This window comes from Narcine bancroftii, chromosome 2 (assembly GCF_036971445.1).
Source record: "Narcine bancroftii isolate sNarBan1 chromosome 2, sNarBan1.hap1, whole genome shotgun sequence".
In the NCBI taxonomy this organism is placed as follows: Eukaryota; Metazoa; Chordata; class Chondrichthyes; order Torpediniformes; family Narcinidae; genus Narcine; species Narcine bancroftii.
In genome coordinates, this window is record NC_091470.1 from 184960017 (window position 1) to 184974581 (window position 14565).

At 46.9% G+C, this 14565-nt stretch overlaps 1 protein-coding gene across 6 annotated transcripts in view; it reads left to right on the forward strand.

Moving 5' to 3' along the window:
- The window catches only part of tmem268 (transmembrane protein 268), a 45220-nt gene extending 42360 nt beyond the window's left edge, over positions 1–2860 (forward strand). For 5 of the 6 annotated variants that reach the window (XM_069919547.1, XM_069919544.1, XM_069919545.1 and 2 more), the window contains one exon: positions 466–2859. In XM_069919547.1, the coding sequence (XP_069775648.1) occupies positions 466–636 (171 nt within the window). In that variant the 3' untranslated portion in view covers positions 637–2859. Of the gene's footprint in view, positions 1–465 lie in introns of all 6 variants that reach the window. The other variant, XM_069919549.1, reaches the window with a different exon arrangement.
- The last annotated feature ends 11705 nt before the right edge of the window (positions 2861–14565 follow it).

A 14565-nucleotide genomic window follows, 5' to 3' on the forward strand; every position in this document is an offset into this window, starting at 1 on the left:
GACATGGCCTTACTTTTTGTGCACTAGTTTTAAAATTATTGTTGTACAGTGGTTTATATGAATGTTTACTGTGGTGCTGCCTGCAAAACAGAAAATTTTGTGGCTTAAATTTAAATTAATTTTTTTAATTTAGACATGCATCACAGTAACAGGCCATTTGGCCCTACGAGTCCATGCCGCCCAAATTACACCCCATTAATCTACACTACGTTTTTTTTTTGAAGGGTGGGAGGTATCCGGAGTTCCCGGAGAAAACCCACACAGACACGGAAAGAACGTACAAACTCCTTACAGATTTGAACCCAGTTCCGATCCAGATAGCTGGCGCCGTTAATGCATTGCACTGACCACTCTGCCAACCGTGGCCCCCAATGGTTCACAGCAGTAAATGCTGATTCTGATGGCCTGTTTCTGCTGCTATTGCCTTAGGGTCTTAAAAATGTAATGTGTTTTCGTTATTTGCAGGAAATGGCATATCAACTGCTTCTGACGTACAGTGGTCTTTACGTGAAGCTATTTGTAACCAACCAGCTCCCTTGGACCAAGGCTTCCATTCACACAGAACAACCACACAGTCCTTGTCTTTGTCAGTACATCGAGACCTCTGTCCTGAACCTGTCAAGCTGCAAATCCTAGGAATCGCATCAAGCAATGATCTTTTGGACGTTTATCACCTCCAGAAAATTATGCTGACAACGAAACTGGTCTTTGAACTGTGGCTTTGAAACTGCGATGAGGTAGGCTGAATGTTTGAACTATGTGCAGAGGCTGAATGCTGTTCTCTTGTGAACTTATGAGGGCATCTGTGATGATGACCCACTAATCAGTTGCCAATACACCACAGGTCAGTGACTTTGCTACCTTATCGTTGCCCCATTTATCCAAAACTGTTTACATTAAGCAGCCAGAGCATTTGGAACCTCATCTTCTCCTTCCATCCCTCTCCAGGAACTGCAGCCACCAGGTGCCCCATGGGACACTCACTGGTGCACCATGGAACACTCATGGGTGCCCCATTGGACATTTACTGGTGCACCATGGGAAACTCACTGGCTCGTTGCTCTGTGACCAATCCAATAATGAGCTGGATTGATTAAAATAAACTTTGCATCATACAACTAGAAAGCACCTATTGTCAAACAAATCAGAGGGGAGGGCTTTGAAATGTATTGCCCAGTCCAGCCCTTTGGCCCACAGTGTTGTGCCAACCTAGTAACCAATATCTTTTGCCAGAGATTGGTGAATCTCTGGAGTTTGCCACCATGGGCGGCAGTGGAGGCCAAGTTGTTGTGTGCATTTAAGACAGGATTGATAGCTATCGGAATAACTAGGTTGACATGTAAGTAGATAGGGAAAACCAGGTTGAGAATGGATTTTGAGAGATTTTGTAGAAAGCCCATTAGGTAGTTTTTGAGAGCAGCTTGTCGATGTGCCCATGAGGGGATTGGTTGTACTGGATTGGGTATATCAAAAGGATAGGCAGGTAAGCAGCTGTCCTGTGAACATATAGAGCCAATGGCGTTTCTGCAGTTCCTTTTTATCAGCAAGACTTTAGGCAATGGCCTTTACGGCTTCCAGACAGAAAGCTTGCAGGGTGATCTAATTTCTCAATAATCTCGGCAGCAGTTGTGTTAGGCTTCAGGGCACGGCCTTTGAAAGACAGGTTTCCTCCACCTCCTCGAGTCTTTGCTAGACAGATCGCCCTCAGAAGCCATCTCCTAATATCTGTAAGCAGACATTTGCAGCAGCGAGGGCTCCCATCTCTTCGGCGCTGAAGGAAGGGCCAGTGACCTCAGTGGCTCCGCAGTCAATTCACAGGTCGGAACAGAGGCGGGAGCACCAGACCAGATGGTTGAATGGTACGACGGGGAACCCATGTTCTTCCATGAATTCCTGATCCAGGCTGGATAATGTTTCCCCTATATCAATCAAAAATGGAAGAGAGAGACATCTTCATCGTAACCATGGGTCTGTGTGACGAAGAGGAAGGCGGCGAGGACCTCCAGCCCCTGCTTGGGTCATTGGCGAAATGGATTATTGGTTGTAAAAGGTACCTGACAGTGATCATCTTCCCCAAAGGAGGGGCAACATTATTGACTGTCTGGTTGCAACGGGATAGCAAATAAAGCATGTTGTAGGTCAATCAGCATAAAGGTGATAGCAGTGGCTGGAATGTGGCTTAAAATGGTGGTAGGGTTTGGTACAATTGGATGCTTAGGCATAACGACATCATTGACATGAGTAAAGTTGGGAACTGAGCAAGCGCGAGACATCAGTGGACATTGCATCCTTCTCAATGCCGTGGTCATCCTTGGGTAGATGGTTTGGTGACCCCGAGGTCTACTGCAGGTCGTGGTGCGGCAATCCCATGGCCTATCGCGGGTCAGAGGTGAAGGCGACCCCCGAGGCCTACAACAGGTTGGAGGTGAAGGCAACCCTGAGGCCTACTGCAGGCCAGTAGAGCGTTCGGAATGGTAGAGCTAAATAGGCTTCGGGAGTATCGAGGAGAGTAGGTTTACAGGTATTAATATGGGAACAGGAAGTATGTGTGTGAGGCTGGGGTTCTGTGTTGGGTGTCAGTTGTGGGAAGTCCTGAAGTCTCCCACCCTCCTGGATGACTACACCTGCACCTGATGTGTTGAGCTGCACCTCCTTAGGGACTGTGTTAGCAACTCAAGTTTCAGCTCGATTACCTTTGCCTGGTCAGGGAGAGCGAGGAGGTGATAGAGGGAATCACACCAGGGCCTTGAGAGACAGACAAGTGGGTAACAGTCAGGAGGAGAGAGGGAAGAGTCATGGACTAGAGAGTGCCCCTTGACAGTAAGTACTCCAGTTTCCGTTGAGGGGGGTGGGGGGGAGGGGGGAACAGCCTACCTGAGGAAGCAACAGTGCCCTGTAGCTAAGAAGGGTTGGGAAAGAAAGAGGAAGGTGGTAGTGATAGGGGGCTCTATAGTTAGGGGGTCAGACATGCGATTCAGTGAACACAGAAAGGAAAGGAAGGGGTAGTGGTGGTGCTGGGGGGGGTGGCGGAGCTGAGTGGGTAGGGGGGTTAGTGGTAGTGGCACTGAGTGGGGGGAAGTAGTGATACCAGCACAACATGGTGGGCACCAAGACCAATTCTCGCCAATGCCTTGTCGCCATTTATTTTGCTCACTTCAGCCAGAAAATTACTGCACTGGCTTCTTCTTTCAACTTTTGCAACAAAATGAATAATAACAAGACTGAAGGTTCAGACTGCCTCCATTTCCCTGACCCGCCCCCTTTTCCGTCACCACCCTCTTGGATCTTTCCACTGCCCATAGTGTGGGGGGAGGGGGTGGGTGTGCAGCAGCATCCACTTTGGGAATCACTGGTGTACATGGTCAGAGGCTTTTCCCCAGGGCTGAAATGGTTTCCACAAGAGGACACGGTTTTAAAGGTGCTGGGGAGTAGGTGCAGAGGGGATGTCAGGGGTAGGTTTTTTACGCAGAGAGAAATGGTTGCATGGAATGGGCAGCTGGCAACGGTAGTGGAGTCAAATGCGTTAAGGTCCTTTAGGATAGGTACATGGAGCTTAGAAAAATAGAGGGCTATGAAAAAGCCTAGTAATTTCTAAGGTGGGGACATGTTCAGCACAACTCTGTGGGTTGAAGTGCCTTTATTGTGCTGTAGGTTTTCCATGTTCTCTTTGTTTTAAAGTCCTGGAATGTAAGCCCTGCCCCAAAGAAAATGCTCAGGGAATTCATTTCACATTCAGCAACTGGTTGAATATTTCTGACACTCAAGAGATTAACGTGTCACCAAATTCAGAATAATTTGAATATTATTTTCAACAGTAAATTTGCATTCAAAAGAAAGATGTGAACAAAAATGTATGATCTCCATTAAAGGAAAAATGCTCCACAAATCCTGCCGACGACACCAATGTGATAGTCAGCCCACGCTGTAATAAAACAAACAGCAGAACCAATTAAGCGTACAACAGTTTCCTTTATTCAGCCTTTTTAACGCTAGCGGGAGTGAAAGGTACAAAGAAAGAGTTCAATAACTCGCACTGAGCCCCACTCAAAGCATACAGACTGTTCATCCCAATTTTATGCACCTTTGAACAAGGGTCTGAGTGAGACCCTACAACGTTCATGCAGCTGGCGATTCTTGTTTTTACAACAGTATGTTCCCTTGTGGTGTCTGCAGGGAAGCTGGCAGAAACAAGATGCCCTTACTTCTTATTTAGTCTTACTGAGTTCTTTATGATGTAGGTTATGTTAGAAAGCATTCTCACCTATGTTACAAGGCTGTATTATCACTTAATTCATTAACCCTTTGTTAAGCATATTCTTTAAACTTATGTGATTGAGTTCAATTTGAGATTTAACAAGGAGAAACTAAGCTGGGATGATGACGGTACACTTTATTGTTATTGTGCTGGTCGACCAGCCAATGAAACACCATCAGCATTGACCGGAATGTGACATACGTTACGATAAAAGAATTCAGTAAACTATATACAATTGAAACCATGCTATTCTAAAATGAATTGTTAAAATTGCTGATTATAAAACACAAGTGCAGCCCCGCTCAGCACTGTGAATTGACACGGCTTCTTTTAAAAATAACTTGTTATGCCGAGTGGTGCATGAGCGAAGGCTCCTACAGCGTCTGCCCGATCATGGTTAGGGTGTGTTGTGTCTTTGATAATATTCCTCACCCTGTCCAAACATTGTCCCCGATTGAATTCCAACAATCCGTCGGGCAGTTTTTCACTCCCCGCTGGAGTGCCTTATGATCTTGTACAATTCCCTGTACCACACTGAACTACTGGATGCCAGCAGGCTCTCAATTGTGCATCTGTAGAAATCCAACAGTATTCTTGGGCAGAGGTCTATCCTCCTCAGGCATCTCAAAAAATAAAGACGTTGCTGTGCCTTTTAGATCAACATTGATGAATTCAAGGACCAAGTGGGATCAGCAGAGATATGGACCACCACCACCCCCCCCCCAGGAATTTAAAGCTCTGTTAATGCTCCATTGATGTAAATCGGGACATGCGTGTGGCTTCCCGCCACATCTAAAATCCACAATCTTCTCCTTGGCACCCCATGAGGCTAGGTGCTGATTCTCATCCCTATAGACCATTTCACCATCCTCTGCAATCAGGCCGACCGCCGTGCTGTCATCTGCAAACTTTATATTTAAGTTTGTACTATACATAGGGACACAGTTGGAGGTAAAGATGGAATACAAAAGAGGGCTCAGCATGCAACTCTGGGGCATTCAAGTATTCAAGGTGAGACTGAAGGAACAAAATATTACCCAACCTAACAGATTGTTAGTGAGGAAATCCAGTTACAAAGGGATGGGCTGATAGCATACAAACGAAATTTGGTAATCAACTTTGATGGAGAACAGTGTTGAACGCCGAACTGTAATTGATGAATAGCATTCTAACATACGAGTTAGGGCTATCGACATGAGTCAGAGTGCAGCACTGTTGAAATGGCATCCTCTGTCGACCTGTTAGTACGATAGGCGAATTGACGTTGATCCGTAGTGGCAGGCAAATGAGATTTCAACTAAGAGAGAACCAACCTCTCGAAACACTTTGCGATGATGGGACTGAGGGCAACTGGGCGGCAGTCATTTCATCCCATGGCACAGGCACGGTTGCAGCAACCTTAAACCTTTTGGTGGGGTCCAGGGAATTACAGTGGCAGGAGAGAGAGGAACTGCCCAAAGTAGATGGTGGGGGGGGGGAGGGCACTAATTGGGAGTTTCTGCAAAAAAATTAGGAAGGTGCAAATATTCAAATGGAAAAATGTAACAACCGAGGCTGACAAGGGAAGTCAAAGCCAGCGTAAAAGCCAAAAAAAGTGCACACAAGGAGGCCACACATTTAGCACCCAGCAATCAGGACCGGACCTGGGGTTCGAATGCCACGTTCTCCCCGTGTCTGCGAGGGATTTCCCCGGGGGGCGGTTCCAGTTTCCTCCCTCCGTTCAAAACGTACCGGGGGTGTAAACTGAGCGGCACGGACTTGTGGGTCGAAATGGCCTGTTACCATGCTGTATATTTAAATTTAAGGATCCAAAACTTAGTGGGAAGATAGAGGACCAGGAGGTTTACAGGAGGTAACTAAACCACTCATAAAGAGGGAAAAGAAGAATGAAATTAGGCAAGCAAATAATATCAGAGAGGATGCAAAAAGCTTCAAATATACAAAGAGAGGTAAGAGTAGATAGAGGACCTTTAGAAAATGTCGCTGGAGAAATAATTGGAGACGGCAGAGGAACTAAATTCATCCGTCTTCACTGTGGAAGACGTTAGCAGAATGCCAGATGTTGAAGGCTATCAGGGATGGGAAGTGAGTGCAGTTACTGTTCCATGGGAGAAGGTGCTCAGAAATCTGAAAGGTCTAAGTCTCCCACATCAGATGGATTGCACCCTCAGGTTCTGAAAGAAATATTGGTATTGACTTTTCAGACTCTGACATGGTCCCAGAGGACTGGAAAATAGCAAATGTTACCCCACCCCACTATTCAAGAAGGGAGGGAGGCAGCAGAAAGGAAATTCTAGATCCAGTTCACTTGACGTCAGTGGTCTGGAAGATGTTGGAGTTGGTGGTCGAGAATGAGGATATGGAGTTCTTGGAGGTACGTGACAGGATAGGCCAAAGCCAGCATGGTTTCCTTAAGGGAAAATCTTGCTTGACAAACCCATTGGAATTTGAGGAAGTGACCAGCAGGCGGGATAAGGGAGATGCAGTGGATGTTGTGCATATGGATCTTCAGAAGGCCTTGACAAGGTGCCAGATGTGAGATGACTTAACAAGAGCCCATGGTACAACACAAAGCGTACTAGCAAGGGGAGAGCATGGGCTAATTGGCATGCACACATCCTTGGATTTCTTTTAATACAAGGATCATATTCTGGCTCGAGGTGTTCCACAGGGGTCGGTGTTGTACATTATGTTGTACATTAATGACCTGGATTACATAATGAACGGCCTTTTGGTCAAGTTTGCGGATGATACGAAGGGAGGCGGAGGAAACAGGACCTGGGCAGGTTAGGTAAATGGGCAGAGAAATGGCAAATGAAATCTAAAGTTGGAAAGTGAACGGTCATGCACCTTGATAGAAAAAATAAACAGGCTGACTATTTTCAAAAAGGGGAGAAAATTGAAAATCCCCAGATGCAAAGGGACCTGGGAGTCCTCGTGCAGGACACCCTGAAGGCCAACTTGCAGATTGAGTCAGTGGTGAAGGCTGGCATTCATTTCAAGAGGAATCAGATGTAAGAGCAGGGATGTGATGTTGAGGATTCATCAGGCCCTGGTGAGACCTCACGTGGAGTTTTGTGAGCAGTTTTGGGCTCTTTGTTTAAGAAAAGTTGTGCTGACGTTGGAGAGGGTTCAGATGAGGTTCACTAGGGTGATTCCGGCAATGAAAGGGTTATCATACGAGGAGCTTTTGACAGCTCTTGGTCTGTACTCGTTGGAATTTAGGAGAATGAGGGGGACAGCGTGGACAGAGTAGATGTGGAAAGGAGAGAGAGCTCAAAAGGGCGCAACTTCAGGATTGAAGGGGGCCACTTAGAACAATTCCAAATTTCTTCAGCCAGAGGGCGGCAAAAGTTTCTTGATTAACCAGGGCCTCAAAGGTTACGGGGAGAAGGCCATGGGCCAAAGGGGGAAATGACTCAACAAGCAGAATGGCCTACTTCTGCTCATACATCTAGAACAGGGGTGTCAAACTCAAATTCATGGAGGGCCAAAATTAAAAACTTGGACTAAGTCGAGGGCCGAACTAAATATTTATTGAAAATTTTCAACAACATCTGCATGTTTTCTCTTCTTTCAACATATGTAATGTTAAACTTTAGGATATAACTTTAGGAGGATAATGTTACAGGTCAGGAGTAGGTAGCTCAAGTTCACCCTTTGCTTGACCTGAGGGAAACATATTTGGTCCCTGTGGAGATGTAATCAGCATTCACAGGCTGTGTCCATTTTGGCCTGCATCAGGACTCAGCATTTCCTGCTCACTCCTTAGCCTCTCGGCCTCTATTCACCCTCGACCCACCATCCCTCTACCTGACCAGTCCTTTACCCAACCTCTACTCACCCCTCACTCCACTCGCTCTGCCTCTACCCACCCCATTCTATACACGCCCCTCTACTGCCTCTCCCCTCAACCTGTTCCTCCCTCTACCCGTCTCTCACCCTCTAATCACCCCTCCCCTACTCGCCCTGCCCCTCCCCTTTTACCTCTTCCCTATCCACTCCTCCTTCTACTCATCCCTCCCTCTAACTGCCCCTCACACCACCATAACTTCCCCTGCCCATTACTCCTCACCTACACCCTCTGCCCACCCCTGCTTACCCACCCACTCAGACCCAGCACGCTGCCGATCAGCCTTTGCGGACAGCCACCATTTCTCTCTTCACGTGCAGGGCCGAACCAGCCGTCCCTGGGGTCCGCGCGGGTGCAAGCACCGAAGGCCGTGGCGACCGGGAGAAGTGCGCTCGCGCTGTGGAAGGGCCGTCCGGTGCCAGTCGCGCGGGGCTCACGCTGCCGTGTGCAGCCTGCCATGTCCATCGCGCCGACAGGAAATCACAGGCGCTTGCCAATCCGCCGCACCACTCGACAGGTGGGAGAAGTGACTGGTTGTGCGGGAAGCCTTCCAACTGGCTTGCCGGCTGATGACATCGACAGACTTCTCGTGTTACAATTTCTCGTGTTACAATGGGGAAGGATGTGCAATGAAGCGGGAGGATGGTGGGGGTGACATTACCAAAAAACAGCATCGGCTCTCGCTGCAGGGCGGGCCACCTCTAATACATTTTTGAAATGATCTTGCGGGCCAAATATAATTATATCGCGGGCCAAATTTCAGAGTTTGACATGTGTGATCTAGAATATCCCGGCTGCATAACCCTCCATTATTTTTCAGTTCTGTGAGCCTATCTAAACGATCCCATTGTAGCTGCCTCCACCTCCGTAGCCAGCAGCACGTTCCTTTCCCCCACCCCTCTTTGCGTCTTACAGGTATTCCTAAGCACCTTAAAACAGTGTCCCCTCGTGTTGGCCATTTCAACCCACCCCCCCCATCTTCTAGGAAAATGCCTCTGGCCCTCCACACCGATCAGTGCCTCTCATTCTCTTGTCACCTCGAGATGAGTTTTCTTTTTAATTCCTGTTGTATTCTGGGATGTACCACCTGACGTGCCAGAGATTACTGATAGAGGGGTGGGAACGTTTTCTGCCTGTAAAATGATTGGGATCGACCACCTACCTGATTTAAATTCAACGCGTCTATGATTTGAGCTCAGCTACCTATGATTGAAACCCTTTCCTCTGGAGTCTGCACAGATACACCTGAAATATATTGGCTGTGTTCACTTACTGTGTGAAAATCTTTTGATAGCAAAACCATTTCCTTTTCGAAGTTAAAAGATTTTTAAAATATATAAAATATAAAGTATTTAGTTTTAATATGTTAAGATATAATTTAATAGGGTGCAGAAAACAATCACGAATGGCAAGATTTAAGGAGGGTCAATGTACTTACGGCAAAGTCAGCCTTGGAAACTCCCCTAGTTATTATTGGGAAATAGAGCTTTTTTTAATGATTAGAGGTGCAAGATCATGTCAGCGGCTCTGCTGTGAAATTTCTCGTTTTGCCAAGCAGTACCATGTGACAGGGTGTGCTATGTTATGACACACAGGGAAAAATACTGAGCTGTCAGTGTCACGAGATTGTGGTTTTGGGGCAGGATGCAGTTAAACTCATCTGACCGGATTCTCCTTGCCCGCGGCAAGTGACCCACAAGATGCTGGAATGTAGGATGAGGCACAATCTGCCGGAGGAACTCGAGCCTAACAGCATCACTGGGAGAGCAATTCTCTACATTTAAATTTTATTAGACATACAGCGCAGTAACAGGCCCTTTCGGCCCACGAGCCCATGCTACCCAATTGACCTACAACCCCTGGTATTTTTTTTGGAATGGTGGGAGTAAACCCACACAGTTCACGGGGAGAACGTACAAATTCCACACAGACAACGCCCAATTCAAACCCAGGTCATAACAGCTAACTGCTGTCGCCTTAACCCAGTGGTTCTCAACCTTTTACTTTCCACTCACATAACACTTTAAGAATTCCCTAATGCCATCGGTGCTCTGTGATTAGTAAGGGAATGTGGGTGCATAGAAAAGATTTGAAAAGCAGTTTTAATCATCCCTAATTGGGTCGTTATGTGCATGGTTTCAGAACTCCAAAGGAACTGGGCCAATGACCATTTTTCTCAAGCAAAGTATTTGAGTAACAATTGGGTCTAGAGCAGTGATTCTCAACCTTCCCTTCCCACGCACATCCCACCTTAAAGCTAATCACAGAGCACCGATGGCCTAGGGATTACTTAAAGTGGGATGTGAGCTGAAAGAGAAAGGTTGAGAACCACTGCCTTAACCCTTCATCACACCCAGTTAGTGCTGAGACCACACCACTCACGGCTCCATATGGATTCAACCTTTGTAATTAGTTTCATTATTAAATATTTACTTTTGAAAGGAGAAACTCAATAATGATTGGAAGGTTCAAGGTTCCTTTTATTGCTATGTAATAATTCAAAGAATTAGATATACAGCGCGATAACAGGCCCTTCCGACCCACAAGTCCGTGCCACCCAAATACACCGAATTAATCTACAGCCCCCATACATTTTCGAAGGGTAGGAGGGAGTGAGGCGTCTTAAGAAAGCAGCCTCTATTTTCAAAGACTACCACCCACCATGTGCCCTCTTCACTCTGCTACCATCAGGGAAAAGGTCCAGGAAGCCTGAAGACGAGCACTCAGCGGCACAAGGACAGCCGCCGTCAGATTCCTGAATGACCAGTGAACCAAAAACGCTGCCTCACTTTGACTTTTCCTGCATTATTTTTATTTATTTTTGTCCAGTGATTTATATGAATGTTTGCACTATGATTGCTACTACAAAACACAGAATTTCCTGACTTGTTGATGACACTAAATTCTGATTCTGAAACCAGAGCTCTTGGAGAAAACCCATGTGAAGAACATACAAACTCCATATAGACAGTGCCGTAAAGGCAATGAAAGAGTTGCCACGAGCATGGCCCGGCACCTCTAACAATGGGAGGAAGAGAGTCTGTGGACTTGCCTCCAACGCTCTCGCAGCCTCTGCAGCTCTCCATTTCAAAACATCGGCTACCCAAGCTCCAGATCCAAACCTCTGATGCGATCAGCACCTGAGGTCCTTCTTACCCTCTCAAAACCCGGTTCCCATGATCCAGCCCATCTCCTGCAGCCTGCGTGGGCCCTTCGACCACAAGTCTCCAGCAGCCTGTGCTTCTACCTGAATTTATTTGCATTTGGACCAGGATCTTCTGGGACCATCCTCAGCTGCCCAGCTCTGGAATGCTATTCCGATCCAACTCCCTCCTTCGTCAGGTACAATTTAAAATCTACCCATCTGTGCTGTGGCTGAAGCAGCCACACGGACAGCAGGCTGCTGGCGACTTGCGGTCAAAGGACCCACGTCAGCTGCACACTACTGGAGAGCGGACCACGGGAATCGGGATTCCAGAGCGCACCGAGGGCAAGGAGGTCACCTGAAGGTGGAATCGGACATTTTGGCACCTGCAGTTTGGTGCTGGCCTGGCTCCTCTCAGCTTGGCAACCTGGCTGAACCCTTGACGTTTCAGAACCTCCCACTCCCAGGAAACTGCTCCCCCATCAAACATTTTGGGATTTATTGTTATACTTGTAAAAATAATCACCGGTTATACAAATAAAGTTCTAATAGTGATAAATAATTTTACATTCATTATATATTCCATTCTTCCTTTGGCTTTGCGGATGAAGATTTATGGAGAGATCTGTCCACATCTGCTGCAGGCTCGTTGATGACTGACAAGTCCGATGCGGGACAGGCAGGCACGGTTGCAGCGGTTGGAAGGGAAAACTGGTTGGTTGGGATTGGGTGTTTGGTTTTTCCTCCTTTGTCTTTTGTCAGTGAGGTGGGCTCTGCAGTCTTCTTCAAAGGAGGTTGCTGCCCGCCGAACTGTGAGGCGCCAAGATGCACGATTGGAGGCGATATCAGCCCACTGGCGATGGTCAATGTGGCAGGCACCAAGAGATTTCTTTAAGCAGTCCTTGTACCTCTTCTTTGGTGTACCTCTGTCTCGGTGACCAAAGGAGAGCTCGCCATATAACACGATCTTGGGAAGGCGATGGTCCTCCATTCTGGAGACGTGATCCACCCAGGGCAGTTGGGTCTTCAGCAGCATGGATTCGATGCTTGCGGACTCTGCCAGCTCGAGTACTTCGATGTTGGTGATGAAGTCATTCCAATGAATGTTGAGGATGGAGCGGAGACAGCGCTGATGAAAGCGTTCTAGGAGCCGTAGGTGATGCCGGTAGAGGACCCATGATTCGGAGCCGAACAGGAGCGTGGGTATGACAACGGCTCTGTACACGCTGATCTTTGTGTGTTTCTTCAGGTGGTTGTTTTTCCAGACTCTTTTGTGTAGTCTTCCAAAGGCGCTATTTGCCTTGGCGTGTCTGTTGTCTATCTCTTTGTCGATCCTTGCATCAGATGAAATGGTGCAGCCGAGGTAGGTAAACTGGTTGACCGTTTTGAGTTCTGTGTGCCAGATGGAGATGTGGGGGGGGCTGGTAGTCATGGTGGGGAGCTGTCTGATGGAGGACCTCAGTTTTCTTCAGGCTGACTTCCAGGCCAAACATTTTGGCAGTTTCCGCAAAACAGGACGTCATGCGCTGGAGAGCTGGCTCTGTATGGGCAACTAAAGCGGCATCGTCTGCAAAGAGTAGTTCACAGACAAGTTGCTCTTGTGTCTTGGTGTGAGCTTGCAGGCGCCTCAGATTGAAGAGACTGCCATCCATGCGGTACCGGATGTAAACAGCGTCTTCATTGTTGAGGTCTTTCATGGCTTGTTTCAGCATCATGCTGAAGAAGAGTAAAGAGGGTTAGTGCAAGGACGCAGCCTTGCTTCACGCCGTTGTCAATGGAGAAGGGTTCGGAGAGCTGTATCTGACCCAACCTTGTTGGTTTTCGTGCAGATGGATAACCATGTTGAGAAACTTGGGGGGGTATCCGAGGCGCTCTAGTATTTGCCAAAGCCCTTTCCTGTTCACGGTGTCAAAGGCTTTGGTAAGGTCACCAAATATTCCATTATATGTAATTAAACTTACAATAAATATAACATAATTTACCAAAAGCCCTTGTATTTGATTGTTCTCCGACTTTTTTCAAATAATTTCAATATATCACTGTTTGCCGGGGGAGCGGTTTCCCCTGGTGGGATTGGGGAAGGGGGGTGTGGTTTCAGGCAGTGCAGTGGGACAGAGTTGGCCAGCAGACAGTGAGTGGGGTGGGGCAAATTGTCCAGGACCAAACTGCAAGGGCCAAAATGTCCTCGACCCACCAAATGGGGTTCAGGTCCTGAAGGTTTATTTTTTTTTGAAAATGTTATTTTCCATTTCCTTCAAAGCATATGCAGTTTTTATCCATAACATACAAATTACGACACAAAAATAATAATTTTTATATATTTTCTCCTCCCCCCCCAAAAAGTAGGAAAAGAAGAAAAAAAGCCTTTCTAATAAACCTATATCTTTTTACTAATTAATTGCAGTTTACATAACAATCTTAAACCATTACTGATTAGGGCAGGTTGGATGGGGGCGTGATGGATGCTGCAGGTAGAATCGTAGCAATAAAATCCATGAAGGTTTCCAAATCTTATCAAATTTTTCTGGTTGATTTTGTAAATTATACGTTATTCTCTCTAAAGGCGTACAATTTAATAATTCCTTTTGCCATCTAGTCGACCCCACAATATCACCAGATTTCCATGTTACAGCTATAGATTTCTTTGCTATTTTGCTACATTTTGATAAATATCTAACTTCAATTGGGAAATATCTCCCAATAAAAATACTCTGGGATCCTTCAAAATTTGCGTCTTCAAAACCCGCCCCAAATAAAATCCTTCCAGAACTTATCTACCTTTTCACATTGCCAGATCATGTGCAGGCTGAAGGTTTCTTGATCGTACCAGAGGTTTGGATCTGGAGCTCAGGTTGCCAACGATGTACCACCTTTAGCCGCTTTCAGGTGCTCGGACGCAGATAATGTGCCAGCAGACGGCTGGGGTGGGGGGGGGGGGGGGGGAGTGCAGCTGGGACGTTCAGGTGACTGCGGAGAAGACGCCTTTCTGTCACCTGAACGTGTTGGCTGAAGGACAGCCGCGTCCGAGCGAACTCTGACTCCTGTGGACTGTGGCCGTAAGTCCCACTGCTCCTTTCAGGTGCAACAGGGGATTCTCCAAGCCAGAGTTAGGTAATTGCTCCTCCTGGCCGGGTTCTCCACTTTCAGGTGGCCATCCGACAGCTGGATTGGGGTAGAATAGGTGGCTTTACAGCCGGATATTCTGGCCACCTGAAAGCAGCTATAGATAACTTCTTGGCTCAATAAAAAGTTTTTGTTAACACTCTTTTTGAAAAAAAAAATCAAAGGAAAAACACTGAACAAAAGTGCAAG